The 23,001-nt window shown below is 32.2% G+C and overlaps 1 protein-coding gene across 9 annotated transcripts; it reads left to right on the forward strand.

The window, feature by feature from the left end:
- The first annotated feature begins 434 nt into the window (after window positions 1-434).
- LOC131641769 (nicotinate N-methyltransferase 1-like) lies at window positions 435-9,022 on the forward strand. 9 transcript variants are annotated; one of them, XM_058912078.1, is made up of 10 exons: window positions 435-832; window positions 1,048-1,384; window positions 1,521-1,585; window positions 2,428-2,662; window positions 3,067-3,172; window positions 3,389-3,500; window positions 3,620-3,750; window positions 3,907-3,954; window positions 4,330-8,653; window positions 8,748-9,022. In XM_058912078.1, the coding sequence occupies exons 1-5, from the start codon at window positions 473-475 to the stop codon at window positions 3,156-3,158; spliced, it is 1,089 nt and encodes a 362-aa protein (XP_058768061.1). In that variant the 5' UTR covers window positions 435-472; the 3' UTR covers window positions 3,159-3,172; window positions 3,389-3,500; window positions 3,620-3,750; window positions 3,907-3,954; window positions 4,330-8,653; window positions 8,748-9,022. The 9 variants fall into 9 exon arrangements, with proteins under 9 accessions (XP_058768061.1, XP_058768062.1, XP_058768059.1 ...); XM_058912079.1 differs by having other exon boundaries at window positions 4,343-8,653; XM_058912076.1 differs by having other exon boundaries at window positions 3,620-3,954.
- Window positions 9,023-23,001: the final 13,979 nt, after the last annotated feature.

Below are 23,001 nucleotides of genomic sequence, written 5' to 3' on the forward strand. Positions count from 1 at the left end.
ACTAGGTGTTTAAGATTGAATTCAAACTAAAAACTTTTAATTAGGATTGAATTCAAACTCTTCTTAATAGGATTTTTGATGTTTGTTCCCCTATTCTTTCGTATCAGTTTTTTTTTATATATCAATTCTCATTAAAAAAAACTCTAGACTTTTGATTAAATTGGAAGAAATCTCTGTCATCTCGATCAAGTGTTATTAGGTAATTAAAAATTAATTAAATTTAATTTGTTTTTAAAATTTTATTTAAAATAAAAGTTAAATTTATTTAAATATTTTAAAATTTAAATCTATTTTTTAAAATTATATATTTTTAATTAATAAGTAATATATTAATATTAAATATTTTAAAAATTGATGATTTTTATTTATATAAACAATAATTTTTTTTAAAAAATAATGACAGGTGGAAGTATATATATAGATTTCAAGTGTATTAAGTCCAAATCAAACACGAAAAAACAGTAAGAAGATAATGGAAGAAGACACAGATTCACGAAAGCAAGCTAGGCTAGCCATTTTGGAACTAGCCAACATGATAAGCGTCCCTATGTCCTTAAACGCCGTCGTACGTCTCAACGTTGCCGATGCAATCTGGGAAGGTGGTTCCAACGCGCCTCTCACTGCCGCTCAGATCCTCGCGCGTGTAATTCCAAACGGTGGCGGTGACGCCGAGAATCTCCAGCGCGTGCTACGCATGCTCGCTAGTTATGGTGTGTTTGAAGAGGTTATTGCTGGCGGTGAAAGGAAGTACTCGCTGACGGACGTTGGGAAAACTCTTGTCACCGATGAAGAAGGTTTGTCGTATGGCGCTTACGTGCTCCAACATCACCAGGTCAGTCCAAAAAATAAATTATATCATATATTTTAAATGTGATATTATAAGATAAGAATTTAGTGTCAAACTGAATATTCATTGATGAACCGAAGAAAGACCAGAGCTCAGCTCAGTTGATAGCTGTGCAGAGAGTGTTTAGACCGACTAGAGATGAAACAAAATTTTAAAAATGGACAAGAAATTATTGATGTAAGCTATGAATGATTATGCAGGATGCGTTGATGAGAGCATGGCCATTGGTACATGAAGCAGTTGTGGACCCATCAAAGGAGCCATTTGAGAGGGCAAATGGAGAAGGAGCATATGATTATTACCTAAAGAAACCAGAGATGAATGAGTTAATGTTGAAGGCTATGTCAGGGGTATCAGTGCCTTTCATGAAGGCTCTTTTGGGGAGTTACCATGGGTTTCAAAATGTGGAGAAGCTGGTTGATGTTGGTGGCAGTGGTGGTGATTGTCTTAGAATGATCTTGCAGAAATATCCTAATATTAAAAAAGGGTTGAACTTTGATCTTCCTGAAGTTGTGGCCAAAGCACCACAGATTCCAGGTATGATTATAAAATTGATAATTAATTATAACTTAATGGGTCACTAATTCCTTTTTAAGTTTTGGGGTTTTTTAATATATAGTTTGGTGATATTTGGTTGTGACATGGGAATTTTATGATAAAATATGTATTGTAGGTGTAACTCATGTGGGTGGTGACATGTTCCAGTACATTCCACAAGCAGATGCTATCTTTATGAAGGTGAGTCATCATCCACTTCTCCAAATAATCTTTTTCTTGTATCTTTCAATTTTGATTCTGTGGCTGAGTTTCAAAACTTGTGCAAGAGTAAAAATTATTGTGCGATCACGGACTCGAAAAAAACAAACTTGTACCAAAATATATCTATTGCACTGTCCTACTTAATTATTCTACCGACAAAAAAACTAAAATATAAGTTGTGATTTGTACTCTTGTGTGTACAAAACCAACGCTTGGTACTTGTTGTTTAGTTGGGATACCACTATCTTATAACATACTAACAAAAGGCAAGAGTATTGGAGGATATTTTTATATGATAAAACCTATGAATTGCGTGCACTTTTAGGAATAGGCGTGTCGCAGTGTTCGATATGTGTCAGCGTCAGTGTCTGACACTTGTATCATAACCGTTTAATACGTGTTAGAAAAGTAAGACAAATGTTAAGAAAGTTAGGCAAGTGTCGGACAAGTGTCCTCCAAATATGACTTTTTTATATGATTTATCAGTCTTTGAATCGTTGTCTGACATTCGTATGACATTTATACAACACGTGTTAGACAAATCAAGTAGGTGTTTCATAAGAAATTGTTCTTGAACAAATTTCATACACATCCAAAAAGTTTAATCATGTATTGAAACGAAGTTGCCAATTAAGAATTAAAGACATTAATTTTGATTGTAATATTTTTAACTCTTTAAATAATAGATGTGTTAGTGTCAGGTGTCCATGTCGTATTCTATTATTTTTGTGTCAGAGGCCGTGTTTTAGAAGTTTGAATATATTGTTAATTTTTTTCCTTAAAATAACATCACTCTTTAATTATTGTTTGGCACTTGGCAGTGGGTGCTAACAACATGGACAGACAAAGAGGTCAAACACATAATGTCAAACTGTTACAAGGCACTCCCAGCAGGAGGAAAACTAATTGCTTGTGAGCCAGTGTTGCCGGAGGATTCAGATGATAGCCACAGAACAAGGGCATTGCTTGAGGGTGACATTTTTGTGATGACAATTTACAGAGCCAAAGGAAAGCATAGGACTGAAGAACAGTTTAAGCGGCTTGCAATTTCAGCAGGTTTCAATCTTTTCAAAGCCTTTCATGTAGATCATTTCTACGCTGTTCTTGAGTTTCAGAAATGAAACCAACTTTAGCATGTATTTCATGGATTTTGTAAACTTTGATTTCTGTAATTGGTGATAATGTGGATGGCATTTATAGCAGTCCTAAATAAATTTGAACTACCAGCAATTAGGTTGCACTTGATTTATTTTAAATACCAAAGATCATCTAAACAATTTTGATTCCACAATACAAAATTGTATCTAATTATTAAGATGTTTGCAAGGATCTTTCACACAAGTTAGATCTTTCAAAAACAAATCCAAATAATGCTATCAACAACATCACTAACGAAGCCCTAGGCGGCCAAAAAGCGATCGAACTCAATCCTAAATATGTTGCTTTGTATCTTCTCAAAGATATGGCTCAAGATCTTCAAGGTTTCACAATTTTCGCTCTTGAATCTCTTGTCGAGGAAGAACATGGTGATGCGTTCTTTAAGATGTTTTGAAATGGGGTGAAACGGTAAGCCAATTTCTCTGTATTTCTCTTTAATAGATGTTTTGAAAAACTTATTTTTATGCACATTTATATTTCCTTGTGTTCTTCAACAACATATTTATGTTTCTTGATTTTGTTTCAGTTTTTTAATGTTAGATTTTTTTGAAACCTGTTATCTAAAATACTTTTCATCTTATACATGTTATTTCATTGACTATGGTGCATATTTATTTGATACAGGTTATTTCTACCTTGCTATGATTTTCTAAGCATAAACGACTATCCTTCTTGTGATTGAAAAGTATCATGGATGCAACATGTTTTTTCTATTATGGAGAGACTAAGATTAATTGTAAGTTGAAATTCCGTTTTAATGTGATTCAGTTTTATCGATATCATAAGTGCTTATTTTATGTTGTTAGTGTTGTGTTGAGTATGTTTTTGTTGTTGATGTGGTTGATGTTGTTGTAGATTGAAGGTGATGAAGTATTGTGGGTGATAATGAACGTTATGAAGATAAATGCTGATTGTTATGAAAATGGTTATGAAAGTGTGAATCATATGGAGATTCAAGAAGTTGGTTGTTATGGAATGTCAATGTGGTACTTTATTTGAAAACTATGATATTTTAACTTAATGCATTGTCTTTTTTACCGAATCGTCCATTTTGATTGCAGGGTGTGCATTTTGATTGTGTCTTTGTTTTGGTATGAATTTTTGGAAGTGTAAACTTCATTATATTTGTGCTTTAATTGCAGACAGCATCCAGGACAATACGAATACTATAAGAACGATGATGACTGGAGGTAAAAAATATTTGTTTGCTTCTTTTACTAAAGTAAAGCACTGATAAAAAAATTATACTTCTACTTTTATATATTGGTATGTTCCATTTTCTATGAAGCACTGTCACTGACGCATACACAACACTAACACGTCGACAATTGTAATGATTTGTTGAAAAAGTGGAATAATTAAATTGAACACCAAATTAGTTCATGTCATGTCACTCTCAAACATTGAAAACCCCTTTCATTCGTGATCCTATGGTGTCTTTTTTTCTTTCTGATATGTGTAATAAACCCAAAGTTGTCGCATAGGTCTTGCAGTGCATTTCCAAGGTTAGGTGTTTTGTTTATCTTCTATTTGATCACAATTATTAAACTAAAGTTAGTTTAAAGATGGGATACATAGGTAATTTTTATGGAGACCAGAGGTTGATGGTGTACTGCCTATCAGATGCAACGTGCATATGCTTGTCGTGTGATCGAAATGTTCATTCAACAAATACCATTGCTCAATGGAATGGAAGGAAAATTTTATGTGAGACATGCACTTCACATCCTACTTTGGTTAGATACTCATAAATTGATATTATTGTGATTGGTTAGGCCATGGTAACTCTACATCTTTCAATCATAATAGGCAAATAATCATTTGCTACTCAAGTTGTGCGTCGTCAATAGAACTGTCTTTGATATGGTCTTTTGTATTGGATATTCCTTCTTTAAGTGAAACTACATGTGACCAAGAACTTGTTTCATGAGTATTAATGAGAATGTACGTGCTTGGGTCGATCCAAAAAACCAGAATGTCTCTGATTCAGATAAAGTTACTGATCAGCCAGATTTGTGTTGGAATTCAAATCAAACCTTGAGTAATTCCTTATCAATACTCGATGACAATGATGGAAAAAATAAATAAACTTTGGGTTGCAAAGGATTAGGGTTTGCGGAATAAAAGGAAGAAGATGATTATTTTCTGTAGAGTTTCTCTTTGCCCACAGACTTTGGAAAATATATTATTCACTTGCAATTGCAAATTTTGTGAATACAAGTTGTGTATCAAAATAGGAGTTGCTCCCTCTATTTATAGTTTTAGGTTTGCTTTCTCCCAAAGCCAAATAAAGCCCAAAAAACAAAAGCCCAAAGTACCTATTTCGAATATAAATCGAATATGTGTGTTGCAACCTACTTACAACACTTCTACAACTACAAACATTTCGATAAACTAACTTTTTGACACGCCTTGTCTCGAACAACATCCTGCTTTGACACAAGGAATTACAATTTAATACACCACCTAATTCATTGTGTATAAGCTATCTACATTAATCATAGCTCTTAGTCTTCCGAATACTTTGACCTGAACACCCTTCGTCATGATGTCTGCAATCTGATTTTCAGTTTTGCAATGTTCCATATTCATATTCCCTTTAGCTACATGCTCTCGAAGATAATGGAATCTCATTTCGATGTGCTTGCTTCAACCATGTGCTATCAGATTTTTCTCCAGATTGATGGGTGACATGCTGTTGATCTTCATGGTAATTGCTCCATGATCTTCTGTTGTAATCTCTTCGACCAGGTTCATCATCCATGTTACTTGACATGCACAGAGGGAAGCAGCTGTGTACTCCACTTTGCATAATGATAGTGCCATTACTAGTTCTTTTCTCGAACTCTAAGCAACTGGCGCACCACCTATCATAAACACATAACCAGTTGTGGATTTTTTATTCTCAGCATCACTACACCAACTCGAGCCGTTGTAACACACTAGTTTGCATTATTTTCCTTCATCAGCTGTTGGAAACAGAATGCCATATTCGAGAGTTCCTTTCATATACCTTAGTATCCTCTTCTTGCTAGATGTGATACCTCTGGCTTCTGTATGAATATACTCACCATACCCACATTGTATGCTAAGTCAGGCATTGTGTGACAGATGTATCTTAATGACCCAATAAGTCTTCTGTATTGGGTTGGGTCAACATCATATTCATCTAATTCTTTTAACAGTTGCAGTCTTGGTTCTACAGATGTCGAATTCGAGTTGCATTCTTCTATCTGAAATCTCTTGAGAATTTCATTTGCATATCTTTTTTTTGACCAACTGCCCTATGCTGAGCAAATTGCTCTTCATGCCTGGTATGTACAACACATTGGAGATAAGTGATCTTTTTCCATCTTTCCTAATAATCAGAACATCACCAATACCTTCAGCTGCTAGAGTATTGTCATTTGCAAATTTCACCGTGTTATTCATAGATGGCTTTATGTTGACAAATCAATCTTTCCTTCCAGAGATGTGTGATGAGCATCCTGAGTCCAAGTACCACTAGTCCTTGAATCTCTCTTCATCTTTTGTTGTGACCATCAACATCATCTCTTATTCTTCTTCTTCTTCTTCTTCTTCTTCTTCTTCTTCATATTTTGCAAACTTTGCATCACTTTCTTGATTCTTTTGTTTTTCTAGAAAATTACTAGCATAATGGCCATACTTTTGACAATTGAAATACTGAATGTGACTTTTGTCAGATTTTCGACCACCAACTTTTCCTTCACCTGCAACACCATTTCTTTGGTTGTTTCGGTATGAGGGTTTTTTCTGATTCAACCAGCTTCCTTCTTGTTGATTTCGACCAGTCGAATTGTTGTAACCTCCTCTACCTTTGTTTCTATTCCAACTTCCTTTATCTTTCTTTTCTTTTGCTGATTGAGCCTACAAAGCCACATCGCTATTAGACTTGCCTGCAGCTATTTTAGGCATTCTTTGTTCATGAGATTCAAGCGTCCCTTGAAGCTATTCCTTTTTCAATGTTGACAAATATTCATACTCTTCTATGGCTACCACCACGTGGTCGAACTTTGGAGCCAATGACCTCAAGATCTTTTCCGTAACTGATCTTGATGTCAACACTTCTCCACATACCTTGATTTGATTCACAAGTTTTGTAATCCTAGTGAAGAAATCAATTATGCTTTCACTTTTCTCCATCTGAAGCGATTCATATGTTCTTTTGTGAGTTTGTAACCTCACCTCTTTCACCTTTTGTGCACCTTCAAAAGAATTTCCCAGACTTCTTTTGCTGATACAACATCACCAAGCTTCTCAAAATTATTTGGATCAACACATTGATGAATTAAAAAGAGTGCTTTATAATTATTCTTTTTCAATTCTCAGTGTTTAGCATTTTCTTCACCCGTTGCGTTGTCTGCAAGCGGTGTTACTCCTTCTTTCACAAGATCCCAAAGATCTTGATAACACAAAACCACATTCACCTGCTTGCACCAATTGTCATAATTCAGGCCATTTAGAATTGGGAGACTCGTCGAAAAATGTCTATTCAGATGATTCATTGCCATCGTGATTTTCTTCCTACGAATCGCTCAGCCAGTACTCTAGATACCAGATGTTGAAATTAAACTCAAACTTTTGAGTAATTCCTTATCGCTACACAATGGTAACGAAAGAAGAAAGAAAGGAAATTTGGGAAGAAATATGAAGGGTTTGAACAAAATTAAAAGGAGGAAGAAGAATATTTCCTGCAGAGTTTTTCTCTATCCATAAACAGTGGACAAATCTTATACATTTTGCAACTGCAAAATTATGTGAATACAAGTGTCATTGCAAAATTAGAGGTTACTCCATCTATTTATAGTTTTAGGTTGCTTTCTCCCTAAGTCAAAATCCAAAACTACAAAAGTCCAAAATACCTATTTTGGTTTAGGTTGAAATCTTGTGTGAAGCAACTTGCTTTTACACTTTGACATATAATACAATTCGACACAAGTTAAACTATTTCGACACATACATGGTTTCGACACAAAAAATTACATTCTTAACAAATTTAAGGGTTATGTGGATATATATTTTCATTACGAAACAAAAGTTCTGATCGAGCTGGATGTGACGATTGCGAGAACGATCAAAGATATTATAAAGATTTTGGAACGTCTCCAAATTAGATGAAACAAAAAATGAGGAATGAGATGAAATATATTCTATCATGTTCCATTTCATTCTATCTATTATTTACAAAACCATACAATGAACTCTCATTAATTACCACTGCCTTCCATTCAATTACATCCGATACCACCAATACAAACATACCAAGATAATTATGAGCCATTATTAAAATATTTGTTTAATATCCTTTTTCTTGGCTCATTTCTTACATATCCTTTGCAATTTGATATTCTTTCTAACACCAGGTTAAGTTATACTAAAACAAATGTGGCCAGAAAAAAACATTAAATATAAAACAAATACAATCACCAATATCATTTCTGCTTTGAATAAAACCTTTCATTTGATTTGATCTTAATATACTTTAAATCTAATAAAAAAATATAATATCATCTCATTGGTACACTAATTCTAAAACAAACCTTATCATCGTGAAATATTATCATATTGTCCATGTTTATCATGAAAGGTTATCAAAGAGCTAAAAAATAACTTTAGGATGATTAAAATTGTATCATCGAGTGATCGAAGAGACAAACACAACACATATTCTTTTTCAAAATAATAAAGCTAATTTTCGAATGACTTTATGCATTTCCATGAGTGCTCAAAAAATTCACTATAAATTGAAACACAAATTTAATGTTAATTTTCATTAAACTTTGAAAATTATATCTTAAAATATCATGTTTGTTTATGTTATGATCGTCTTAATTTTCCTAATTTTTGTTGTAAGTGACATCAGTGCTGGTAAGTCCTTTCTCTTATTCTTTTCAAATTTTATGATTTATTTATACATTATTAACACTCATTAACATTTCTAACTTCAAGTTTTATATCACAGGTCAAGGTTATGCTTGTAATGAGGATGAAGACTGTCCTATCCCTTTGTGTAGGCCTTTGTTATCGGTTTGTACTGATCAGTTGTGTATCTGCATAAAAGTTTAACAGTGAAGTTGAAAATTAATATATGTTACTTCTATATATTTGTAATTTAATTTACATGTCACATAGTGTTATGAGTCTTATGGGTCATGATAACATTTTATATTTTTATTTATATATTTTTAGAATATAAATATATTTTTTATATTTAACAAATAATCTTTAATTTATTTAGTAAGTAAGTCTTAATAGTGAAAATATTTTTGTATATATAATATATTTTTGAAAATATTTTTGTTATCAGAAAGTTTTAATTTCTAACTCCATCCCTTTAGATTTGCCGCCGACAACCTCTTTCTTTCATCTTTCCTAACATCCAATCAAAATTGCCTTACTCCTATCTCATAGATGGATCTAATTCTCCATCACCGGTTTCTTATAACCAAAATTCTCTCCGTTCTCTACTCAAACACACACTCCTTTCACTCTTCTTGCCTCTAATAAATAGTCAGAATTCTTTAAGATCCATGCACAGCCTATCAAATCATTGACCATATAATTTCTTTCTTACGAATGATACGAACAATCCTTCTCTCAGAAAAAATAATCCTAAATTTTGGTCGCGTATTAATATCGTTGTCCTACAACAGATTTAAGGGACTAAATCAGATGATTTGTTCAATACAATTATTGAATGTGATTCAACGATTGAACTTGCTTGATATCGATTGTTTGAATTTTTTTACAAAAAGAATTCAAGGCCACTCTACTTAGAACAAGAATTTTCACCGATGCAGTTCGAGAAATTTTTTAAAGCTTCATTGTATTGCCAACATCTAAAATCAATCTCTAACCAATTATCGAACATTGGCGCTCTTGTATCAAAAAATGATTGGTACTCCAACAACAACGAGCCTTTAAACCATAGGTTGCAGCATGACAACCTTTGCCACACCAACGTGTCCATACCCAACAACACTAAATTAGGAGAAAACATTCTCCTCCTCAAGGCTAACCATGAATTCTCGAGTCTAAACCTCTAAAGGCTTAAAGCCAGAATTAGTCTCCTTTTGATCCATTGACAATTTCTTTGGATATGAAATTTTTTGTTTTTGAAAATTTACAATCCTTAGTCATTTCAAAGAAAACAATGTTCATACTTGTCTTGAAGATAAAAGAGCATTAAAATTCAAAGATTTGCGCATGATAAAGTTAGGGAGATGAGTTTTTGGAAGAAAAGCAAATTAAAAAACCAATTAGTTGTTATAAGGTGATCAAAAGAAAAAGAATATACTTTGAAAATTAAATGAATAACAAAAAAATGTCAAAGTGTACACAAAAAGAAAATTCACCAAAAAAATTGTAATTTGAAAAGAAAAGAGACTTAGAAAACAAAGTGTCATACAAACTTCGCTCTATTATCTACAAGGCACATTTATATCCTTTGAAAAACTAATATTTTTTATAATATGCTACATTAAAACTTAAATAAAGACCGTAGTGATATATGAATTAATGCATACTTTGCGATATTACTAAAATGAAGTACAAAATTGATTTGTAGTTTACGCACGGTCTGAAAAAGAAGGAAATACTAACCATTTGATACTCAGTGAGATGATAATTCTAATGAAAATTGATTATTGATACTAAACTTGTTTTGAAAATATACTTTGGTTAAGCACATTTTTCATCTTCATGCTATAATTAATTTATGGATGACTATGATATTGATTTTAAATTTGCATTTAATAAAATCATGTCAAGCTTAATAGTTTTTCAAAAGTTTTTGATTTAGTCATAGACCATATATAAAGTATCCATATGGAAAGAATGAACCATTTGAAATTTGTGTTAATTTTGTTTGATGACAAACAAAAAGACAAGTTGGTGAGAGTTGATAAGTGACACAAACCGCAAAATACACAGGTACTTAGTGACTTATTTTGCAAGCAATCAATAAAAAAACTACCTAATTTATCAAAAAAAAGTATGATAAAAATGCATGTATGAACTTTTTAAATGTGTATTTATTAAGTACAAACAAAAAGATCCAAGAAAGCACCAAAAATAGACAAAATGAACCTTTCAGACACCAAAGCTCGTCAAGCTAAAAATAGACAGCAAAATCTCGCTAAACTAGAAGGCATCTCATTTTCCAAGAACAATTCACTAAAGCTCGCTAAGCTAAAAAAAAAGGCACAAAAACTCGCTAGCAGGTTCGCTAAGCAAGGTATGGTGTGTCTGAAAGCTTCAAGGTTAAGTTACTTCAAATCGAAGTAAGACTTAGCTCGCTAAGCAAGCTTGAGGTGCTCTAAGCGAGTTGTGATGTCATATCATTATCTCAGACATGAGTTGTGATGTGAGCTTCAGGTGGCAATGTTAATAGCTTATTAGGATTATATATTACTGGTCCAGGATGCTACATGAGAATATGTCAATGATATCTAACCCCAACAAGTTTTTCCAACTATTAAACACAGAAGTTCATTTTATATTATTTTATGTTACATTTGATTATTCACAAAGAATAAGCAATATGATAAACCATTCTTAAAGTAATAGAAACTATAGAACATTCTTTAAAACACAACAAGTCCTTGTGGAGATGATAAAAATACACTTACTTTTGTTCTACAATAGACACCAGAGCCACTCTCACTTGACTACAAATAAAGATAATCTTACATCTTATTCCAATATGAGTAATAATATTATTGTTGGTAGTGTTCATACTATTCTAGTTATTTGTTGTGTAAATGCATTACTTAATTAAAAAAATTGTTTCAATAAGAAAATTTAATAGTTATAATGATATTTCTGTTGAATTTAATCTTTTTGGTTTCTCTATGAAGGATTTTCAAACAGGAATTTTTTTTAACGAGATATGATAGCTCAAGTGACCTCTATCCAGTTACCATAATACCAAGCACTACAAACTCCTCACCTATCAAACTTTGTCGCTTTATCCAAATAACTATGGCACATCCGCTTAGGATATTCGAGCACTCTGATTTTAAGCGTTGTTCATTGAATTAAGTTCATTTTCTTTATTGAGTTTCAGAAGAATTATTTTTATTATTCATGTCTTTTGGAAAACAAGTAAAATTACCATTTTATGATTTTTTTTCCTATACTTTTTTGCCTTTTGATATTGTTTATAATGATATTTAGACATCACATATTTGATTTTGAGCTTTTATTAAAACATAATTTAAAATAGAAAACAATGTTTTCAGTGTGATAATGGAAAAGAGTATGACAATGAATATTTTCATAAATTTTGTGAACTAAATGAAATAAAATTTTGATTTTCTTGTCCCCACTTCTCTCCTAAAAATTAAAAAGCAGAAAAATTGTAACATCAATAATATTATTCGCACTCTTCTAGCTCATGCCTCTCTCCCACCTCATTTTGGTGACTTACCTCCTCAACCTCCTCCCACAACAAAAAGCTTGCCCTACAAACTCCCACTAAAATTATCTACCAAAAAGACCTGTCACAATTCTGCCTTAAAGTCTTTGATTTCTTTGTTATTCTCTCATTTCATCTACCTCTAGAAATAAATTACAGTCTCAGTAAACACCATGTGTATCAAGTCATAAAATAAATATTTCTAGACATGTCACCTTATATGAAAATACATTTTCGTTTTTTTACCTTAAATGATCTTCCACCCTCAAATTATTAATTTGTGGATACAATCAACCCACCCTTTCTTAATTTCGATCCAACTTATTCTCATCAAAACACTACTACAACAAACCTGAATCCCCTACTCAAAAATCTATCCCATCGACCATAACTAATACATTCTTGAATCCCACTACTACACCCCTACCTCAGTGAAAATGTCATCACATACACAAAATCCCATCATTGCCTCCCCCATTGGTCTAATCATTTTACTACATCACCCCACTTATCTCACCTTAAATCACCACACATGTATAACATGGAATTTTTTAATCTCTATATGTTATCTCTGAAATCTATTTCTCCATTGCCTATCAATCTCATTCATGCATTACGTAGTCATAGTTAGAAAATGGCCATGAAAGATGAATATGATGCTCTTATTAAAAATAAAATGTGAAATTTAATATGTCGTCTTCCTAATGCTAATATTATTCGAAGTTTGTAGATTTTCAAGCATAAAAAAATGACATTGTCTCATTCCAGTGCTGATGCTGAATATTGTGCCGTCTCTAATCTAGTATATGAGTCATTTTAGTCTAGGAATCTACTTTTGAAGCTACACTTCCCTATCTCGAAGGCGACATTTGTCTATTGTGATCATGTAAGTCGTGTATCTCTCTGACAATATTTTTTAACATTAACGCACTAAGCATATTTTGATGACTATTCACTTCGTGCGTGATAAATTCACTCGAGACCAAGTTCATGTGTTACGAGTATCTTCACAATACAAAAAAAAAATCTTCACTAAGGACCTTTAACTAAAAATCTTTGATGATTTTTTATTTACTCACAACATCTAACTACCTCTAATTTGGACTTAGGTGGTATATCAGAATATGTAAATATCTTTTATTTTAGAAAATATATTTTATATTTAGTATATATTCATTTGTATTAATTTAGCAAATCAATCTCATTAATTGAGATATTACTATTTTATTTAGTAACATCTTGATAGTTAAGATACTCTTTTATACGTACATGATAATGCAATGAAATGTGCAAGACAAATATCATCTTACAAACCATTTTAGAGTTTGATCTAACTCATTCTTACAAAATCAATTTGCATGATGAGGAGTGTCAATGTATATAAAGCCTTTTCAAGCTCCATCTCTAAAAAATGTGGGACTTTGATAGAACTTATATAGACTGTCACCTTACAAGTCGGTTTTGTAAGGATAATTTAGGAAATTTTTTAACTATAATATGATATATGATTATATCAATCGGACCATGGGTCACCAACCGTTTATATTCACACACAAAGCCTAATAGTGTTGGGCGTGATGAGGGTGTATTAAGAAAAATCTCAAGTCCCTCGTGGGTTAGGGATGGAGCTTGGAAGACTATATAGAGTAACATATATTACCTTACAATCTAGTTTTGTAGGAATGAGTTAGGCCAAACTCTAATTATAATATTGTATCAATATTATAGATAGAGTTTGACCTAAATCATCCTTTCAAACTTACTTGTAAGGTGAGGAGCGTCACTTTATATAAATGTTTTCCATTTTTTTTATCTCTAATCAATGTGGGACTTGAGATTTTATTAATACACCTTCATGTCCAATACTATTTATTTGGTGCATGGATATAAGCAGTGTGACTCATAGTCCCTTTCAGGAGCTCTAATACCATGTTAAAATTTGAGTTTGACTTAACTGATCATAACAAAACCAACTTATAAGGCGACACATGTCACTCTATGTAAATATTTTTCAAGCTCTATGTCTAACGAACATGGGACTTGAGATTTTCTCGATACACCCCGCATGCCAAACGCTGTTGAGTTTAGTGAGTGGAAATAAAGGCCGAGTAGCCTATAGTTTGATTCTTTTTCCTAGGTTCGATACAACTCGCATTGTACATATATTTTTCTTTTATAAATTAGCATTTTCTTAATTAAAAAATAATATCAATATAATTTTGGCTTAATATACTTTTTGATCCCGTATGCTAACATCAAAGTTCATTTTAGTTCCTTAACTTAAAAAAGATTTATATTGGTCATTTAACTCTTCAAAATGTACAATGTAATCATTTTTGTCTAATTAACGACTTAATAACTCAGAAATCGATCGCTAAATTCTTCGTTAATTAGGCAAAAATGGATAACATGATACATTTAGAAGAGTCAAAGGACCAAAATGAATATTTTTTTTAGTTAAGAGATCAAAATAAACCCCACAGATAACATACGAGACTAAAGAATATTAGACCTATATTTTTTTTTCAAATTTATTAATGATATATAATTTACATAAATTTTAATAATACATATGTTATAAATTATTATTAATAATTAATAATTATGGGTGTTCCAAAATGACAAGAAAAATAAGCAAGTGAAGATGTTTTTGAATTCAAGAAAAGGCAACGCTTCGTAAAGTGTTGTTGTAGGCAGAACAGGGCAAACCATTGGTAAACTGTTGTTGTAGGCGAAACAGTGTACCAGTTGGTAAAAACCTGTTGCTATAGGCGAAACCGTGTACTAGTTGGTAAAAACCTGTTGTTGTAGGAGAAACAGTGCAACGTTTGAAAAGTGTTGTTTTAGGCGAAACAGTGCAACACTTAGCAAAAGGTAGCTGAAAGTGTGTGTTTCATCAAGGGTCGCAACCTTATAAAACAACACCAGTTTGACCTATAAATTAAGCATTCCGGATTCGTAAAATTACATTAGAAAAGTCTATCATCTTCACATATATTTCAGACACTCTTCGCTACATTCGAGTTTTCGTCGATCTTGCGTAGACTCGAGAAGACTCAATCATCTTGGGTATTCCTGCATCAAAACTCCAAGATAAATCGGGACTCAATTATCCTGACTCCAAAACTTTTTAATTACTTTTTTGCTTTATGCGCTCTGATTCCTAGGAGAATGGAGTCCTAGTAATCCAGAGTTCGTGCCGAGAGGTCATGGCACTGGCAAAGTATTGTTCCTATCAGGATTCAAACTCGGTATTCCCCAAACATTCGTCCTTGAACTTTGTACATTAAACTTTAAGTATAAAATATAATGATAATTAATATATACATGCTTTAAATTATCGAAGTTAGAAAGTATGATAATTTTGAGATATTCATGTCCTTCAAAACTTGTGAAAAAAATACAATGCTTAACAAAAATTAATTAATATATTTATTTTCAACTTAACAATAACCGTTACCAACATATACACGTGTATAAAAAACATGTCGGTTTTGCAGGATCTTTACATTCTAATTTTGTACAATCTTCATTCTCTGAACATGCTGTGATGTAAAAAAAAAAAGAAGAAGGTAATGTTAGCTAAATGGAATTAATTATTTTAAATAAATTTATGAAGAAAATTTGAAGAGAATTGGAGCTTACCACTAATCACAGTTTCAACAAGAAATAGGAAAATAAAAAGGATCAGAAGGTAAACAAACTTGAAAGCTATAGCCATATTTCCCCTCTTTTTAATTTAACAAACTTAAACCTTTTTTATTACTTTATATAGTCAAACTATAGCCATATTTTCAGTTCACTTCAACTAAAAAAAACTATTGAATATTATATTATATATAAAAATGCCTTTTAAGTATGTTGATGTATCGTATATATTGATAAGAATTTAATATAACGAGTTTATAACAACCTTTTCATTATTTTTTTATTCCTTTACTAACTTTTCAAAATAGATAAAGGATAAATAATAATAGTTGTTAACAACGTCAAAGTTAGTTTGAAGAACACTAAATTAAACATATTTTATTAGTAGAATATTTATCGGTAGTAAATTTTTCTAAAAATAAGTATAATAATAAATAAAAAGTATATAAAAAGAGGAGGGACATGCATCTTAATCTTCACATAAATATCACAAAACGATAATAGAAAAGATTTCTATTAAGATCATCTACCTGACGTGGGTAATTCTTCTCACCAAACATAGTTGAAGATGATTAATCTTAAAAAAACTATTTTGAATCCTCTCATTCCCTCCATTCTCCTTTACACAAAATAAATGTGAGATGAAAGAGAAAAAAAATATTAAATTCTCCCTTCTCCTTCATACAAAATAAGTGTGAGAGGATCCAAGCTCAATACATCCAAAAAAATTTAAATTCTCAAGAAACTATATCATGACTTGTGAAAGCTATAGTGACTAGTTTAGTCCATCTATCATATAAGAAGAACATCAATTGCTCTGGAAAACACCCTAATGCTCTTCCTTCTAATTTTGCCACCTCCTCATAATGAAGTAATTTCGGTCCTAAATTTACTTTTTACAACTAATGATGTCATGTATTTCTATTCTAAATAGATAGTTGCTGATTTTTGTCTTTGATAATTAACTTGGAATTATTTGATGATGTCATTTTGGGTTGTTTGGTTACATACAAACTAATGTAACATATTTTAATTCAAAATTTTCTAAAATCATCACTCTCTCTTGTCCTTTTTCACGTGTTTCTTCCTCTTTCAGTACTGTCTTTTTTCTCTTTCTGTATCTCATCACCATCCTCTTATCGCTCATTCATTTGTCTTCCCTTTTATCTTTATTCATTATCTTTCTCTTTCTCGTCATTCTCTTTCCGTTTGTCTTCCTTCTCTTACGTATGATTTTTGCCTTAATCCCAACAATTTTCGGTTTCAAATCTGTGATATTTGATAAACCCTAATTCCAACATTTTTTCGGTTACAAATCTGTGATATTTGATTTGTGTGGGTGCGATTTTTGGTTTCAGGTGTGTTTCGACGGTTGAAAGAAAACATATGAGTGGCGACCATGGTTTCAGGTGTGTTCCGACGGTGGAAACGGGCTTGAGACGACGACTGTGGTGGTGGTGGTTGAAATGGGATAGCAACGATATGATTGTAGTTGGTGGATTTCCTGTGACGAGTGTGGTGTGTATGCGCGGACCAACTTCTTTTGACTACTTGTGTAATATTAGTTATGCTTACTAAGATTTCCTATTTAAACTTTCAAGTACTCTAACAAATAAATGTGAAAAGCTTTGAGGTGAAGTGAAATGGATGGGGAAATCACTGTTTGAAAGGTTTATAATTGGTTATCTATTTAAATTTAGGGTTTTCAGTTTGTGATTAGGGTTTTTGTATTTAATGTGATGGTTTTGTGATAATCACAATAATAATAATATGTGACTTTTGATACAACAGTTATGTTAGCTTTCATAAGTTGGTTTGAATGATAAACTTCTTTTATATATTAGGTCTTATTTTCCATGTCGTTGTATTCACTTCTAATATCAAACAATATTTGTATGTATGTGCACACGCTTTTTCTTTCTTCTTCTTCTTAATAGGTATACTGACATTGTTGAATATTTGGACAGGGTATGTACGTGCACACGCTTTTGTTTGTCAAGGTGCATCATCCTACTCTTTTAATCGCTTTTATGTCGTTTTGGATGATTTGTTGTGTTTCAGTCCGATTCTTTTTCTGGTTGGTCTACAATTAGGGATGTCAATGGGGCGGGGCGGGGACGGGGGATACATTCCCATCACAATCCCCGCTCTCAAATTTATTCTCCATCCCCGCTTCGGGTCCCCGCTACGGGGGAATTTTCTCCCCCATCCCCGTCCCCACGGATCCCCAAGGTTCATGGGGAGATCCATAAACATGATTTTTTATTTATTATTTTAAATCAAATTAATAGTAAAAGCTTTAAAAATTAACCACAAAAAATTTAAAAATTATTCCTTTATGATAAATATATTGCTTTAACAATATTTAATCTATAATATTGAGTGTCATGACCAGAATAATTTCAAACTAAAAAAATATTGAAATAATAATTTAGATCCCACTCTTTTACTAACAATACATATATATTTTAAATTTGTGTATAAGATTAATTATATGAAATGAAAAATAAACTTACATAATAATTTAAAATTATACATAAATTAAGGACATTATGCTATTTTAGGCGGGGCTGGGACTCCACGGGGCGGGGGCTATTTACGCCACCCCCGTCCCCAAAGTGCCTTCGGGGGGACTTTGTTCCCCATCCCCGTCCCCGTGGGGAGAAAATTCTCCGTCTTTGGGGACCCAAACGGGGAATCCCCACGGGGATCCCCACTAACGGAGGCAAGTTGACATCTCTATCTACAATAAAGCTGTTGCACTTTCTGTGAATTATGAGAAAATGCATTTTCTGCGCTCTCTGTGTTTCAGTCCGATTCTTTATAACATTTGTCTTTCAACATTTTTTCTTTATAAAATTTGTCTTTCAACATTTAAGCACGTCAATCACTGTTTGCATTATGATAGCACCGAATCGCACTATGTTTTTGACTCGAATATCACATGTTTTCAGTAGTTTTATTATCGTTTTCTTGTATTATGCTTCTATTTGCTTTGTTTTTAGTTTTTAGGTCCATTTGGAGCCCTGCTTATAGAAATGAGCGAAAAAGCCAGAGAAACGGAGATTTTCAGTCGTTTTGCACACATGGCATCCAGCTCAGCGACCGCTGAAGGGAGCACGGTGACATGAACAGATTCCACCAGAGGGATAACTGCCACGTTCCCATGATCTCTACGTTGGCCTGCTCCGCGGCCGCCGAACTTCCCTCCGCGGGCGCGGTCTTTGCAAAGTGGTTCCCGCTCAAAAAGAGTTAAGGGGCATGCTCGTCTTTACGCAACTTCAAAAACCTCTATAAATAGGAACTTCATTTCATTTTGTTTTTCATCCAAGCTTAGTCACTTAAGCCATATACCATCAGTATCTGTAAAGTGACAGTCCCTTAACATCGAAGAGCTGTTGCGGTGTAGATTAAGTTAGTAGTCGAAGTTTGGAGCACTTTGGTTGAAGTTCATCAAACTGCTTTTACATTCCTGCATTTTATTTCCTTGTACCAGAACCAAGACTCCCGTTGGAGCAGGTTTTAATTTATTGCTTTTATTTTATTTACATTACCTTGCTCTTAACATAGCCTACACGTTTTATAGGCTCGCACTATTTACATTACTTTGCTCTTGCCATAGCCTACACGTTTTATAGGCTCGCATTTATTTACATTATCTTGCTCTTGCCATAGCCTACATGTTTTATAGGCTCGCATTTATTTCCATGTCTGGCTAAATTTATAAGGGTTAGAATGTAAGGATCGTATCACGATCGTGTTCCAACGTTATATTAATAGAAACACTACTGAGGATGTTTTAATTTTTAATACTGGTTTACTGTGTTTAATGTTTATGGGTAAGATCGAAAGCCGTCCATACTTAAGATCAAACTAGATTATTTCTTAACCGAACGAAAAAGAGTGAAAGTTATTCGTCTGGTTAACTAGGGATTTTTAACATATTTTTAGAAAACGATTTTGAAACTATTTTCGGACGCGTTTGTGGATTTGAAATCTGATTCTCAGCCGAAAGCCAAGAATCTCTTTAAGTTAAATCTTCCAAGTTAAAATCACTTTTCTACTAAGATAAGTAATAGATTTCTTAAAAATAGGTTCACTACTTTAACGCAATGCGCACTTTTCATTATGAGACAAATGAAGGGGTAGACTTAAAGGGTAAATTCGGTTCTTAGTACGCGAAAGCGACAAGTTCCCGTTAAATCATTCCTTTCTATAAGTAGAAAATATTGCCTCAGAAGTAGTTCTATACATATGTATAACTAGAACATTGTCTGATTAACATGATTTACATTCGATCCCAGCTATAACAACTAACAATTTCGAACTAAAGCCCTCACTATTACAATTAGTACAACAAAACCAATTTGCTGGTCTCGCTACCGAGAACCCGAATCAACACCTAAAGGTTTTTATCCAGTTAGCTGACACCCTTAAAGCGAACTGTGCTACGTCTGAGGCAATTCGTCTAAGACTGTTCCCATTCTCCCTTAGAGGTAAGACACACGACTGGTTAGATTCCCTTCCCGCCAACTCAATAACAACTTGGAAAGACCTTAGGAGAGTAATTCTTGCCAGATATTTCCCTCTAGCAAGACTGCTGTCTTTAAAATTATGAGATAGCTGCTGCTTTAGTTAACATGCAAGCCAATAGGTTATATTTTGAAAGAAATTTGTTTAGATAATCCTATCATTTGTTTTATTCTTTCATTTACAAATCATGGTTCTTCAAAATCATATATGAAAGGGGAACACATGGTTGAAACTTTGTGGCGACGTCACTTAAATTATGAAACAGGCTACTAGACTCTTCACAAATCTTGCTTTGTATATATGATGATCGGCTTCTGGCGTACTTGGAAAATTCATATTTGACATTATCTCTATATTTCATCTTATTATGTATATTAATTTTTTTATTTATAGGTTTTCAAATTAATTAATTAATTCATTTATATTTCATTATATTATTTTATGTTTAATAAAAAAATATTTTATTATAATCACTATAAATGACTTTAAGTTGTATTTAATATAGTTATTAATTTGTTTTTTTTAGTAAAGATTCATTTTGGTCCCTCACAAATATTACACGAGTCAAATTAGTTCCTCAGAAAAATATTGACCCAACTTAATCCTTTGCAAAATTTAACCGGATCATATTAGTCCTTCTGCTAATATTTTTCTCAAATCGATTTTTTTCTACTTCTAAACCAGTTATTTTCATACTTTTAAACCGTGACTTGACTGACACGTTGGAATTTTTTTAATTTTTTAATTTTTAAATACTAAATTAATTTTTATTTTTAATTTCATTTTTAAAAAGTTATCAATGAATAATATCAAAAAAGCCAAAATTATTTCTTATAAAGTAATTTTTAAACAAGTAATTTTCATGATTTCTACTAATATTAACAAATTCTATACATAAATTTTTACTTATGAAGTCTCAAATCCAAGTCCCTCCAAGTTAAATAATTTTCATTTTACAACTAGACAAATCAATTTTTATTGTTAATAAAGTGACTACTATTTACAACTAGAAAAATCAATTTCTATTGTTAGTAAAGTGATTACTATTTACAACAAGACAAATCAATTTCTATTGTTAGTAAAGTGACTATCATTTACAACTTGATAAATCAATTTCTATTGTTAATAAAGTGATTATCATTTACAACTAGACAAATCAATTTCTACGGTTAGTAAAGTGACTATCAATAACAACTAGACAAATCAATTTCTATTGTTAGTAAAGTGACTATCATTTACAAATAGACAAATCAATTTCTATTGTATTAAATTGACTGTCATTTAATCTGAAGAGACTTAGGTTCGAGACCATATTGATACAAATTTTGTATTTTTTATTTTAAATTTAGAATTGTTTAAGATTAACCACATGAGTCTGAGTTCAACTCCTTATAAGAAACAATTTTGGCTTTTTTATATTATTAATTTATAATTTAAAAATGAAATTAAAAATAAAAAATAATTTAGTATTTAAAAAATAAAAAATAAATAAAATCCAACGTGGCAGTCCAATCACGGTTTAAAACTAGGAAAAAACTGGTTTGAAAAAAATATTAACAGAAGGACTAATATGACCCGGTTAAATTTTATAAGGGATTAAATTGGGTCTATTTTATTGTGAAGGACTAATTTGACTCATGTAATATTTGTGAGGGACTAAAATGGATCTTCACTCTTTGTTTTTTAAATTAACTTTGGTGTACATATACCACTGGTAAAATAACTTTAAAGAACTGGTAACACACTATTAACGTGCAAACGCACGGGTAACACACAAGTAACATACGAACGCACGGGTAACATACCATAAATGTGCAAACGTACGGGTAACATACCAGTAATGTGCGAATGTTAGGCTATCAACCAGTAACATGTGAATGCACGGGTAACATACCAGTAATGTGTGGACACACGAGTATCACATTAGAAACGTGCGAACGCACGGGTAACATACCATTAACGTGTGAATGCATGGGTAATGAATTACTTTTTTTATATTCTATTAGATCTTTCTCTTTTTGGATTTTTATGTCAAATTATTTTTCTATTGATTTTCAACTAATTCTAATTTTGGAAATTTATTTGTCTAATGTATGTTTTATATGTAGGATATTAATTGTTTTTGACACTTCGTTTTGCTTTTCCACATTAAAACATATATATTTTTTATTTTACATGAAATACTTTTCGATTTTAAATTAAATACAAAATCTTTCTGGTATACCTGGTCCAGCCCAAACCAGTACCCGTGCGGACGCACGGGTATCCTACTAGTTTCTAATAAAAGATTATTCCACCATTTATCGTGTGCAATTTTAAGTGCACTCATTTCTACCAATGAGCTCAACATGGAAAGAAAATGGGTTACCAATGTTATATGCAAAACAACCTTTTAGTGAGTAATTATCATTAGTCCTGAAAATTTCATAACATGAAGCTTGTCATAGGGATCCAAGTGCAATACCATCTGGGATGCATTTTATCTGACTGTAGAGGAGGCTTCCAAATCACCTCTTTGATGGAGCAAATATTTGAAGGATGATATTTCACATAAAAAAGCTTCCATATAAAAAATATTTGATACTATCAAAATCAAGGCACTCTTCCAATAAATAAC

The sequence above is a fragment of the Vicia villosa genome, unplaced genomic scaffold (genome assembly GCF_029867415.1).
Source record: "Vicia villosa cultivar HV-30 ecotype Madison, WI unplaced genomic scaffold, Vvil1.0 ctg.004053F_1_1, whole genome shotgun sequence".
Taxonomy (NCBI): Eukaryota; Viridiplantae; Streptophyta; class Magnoliopsida; order Fabales; family Fabaceae; genus Vicia; species Vicia villosa.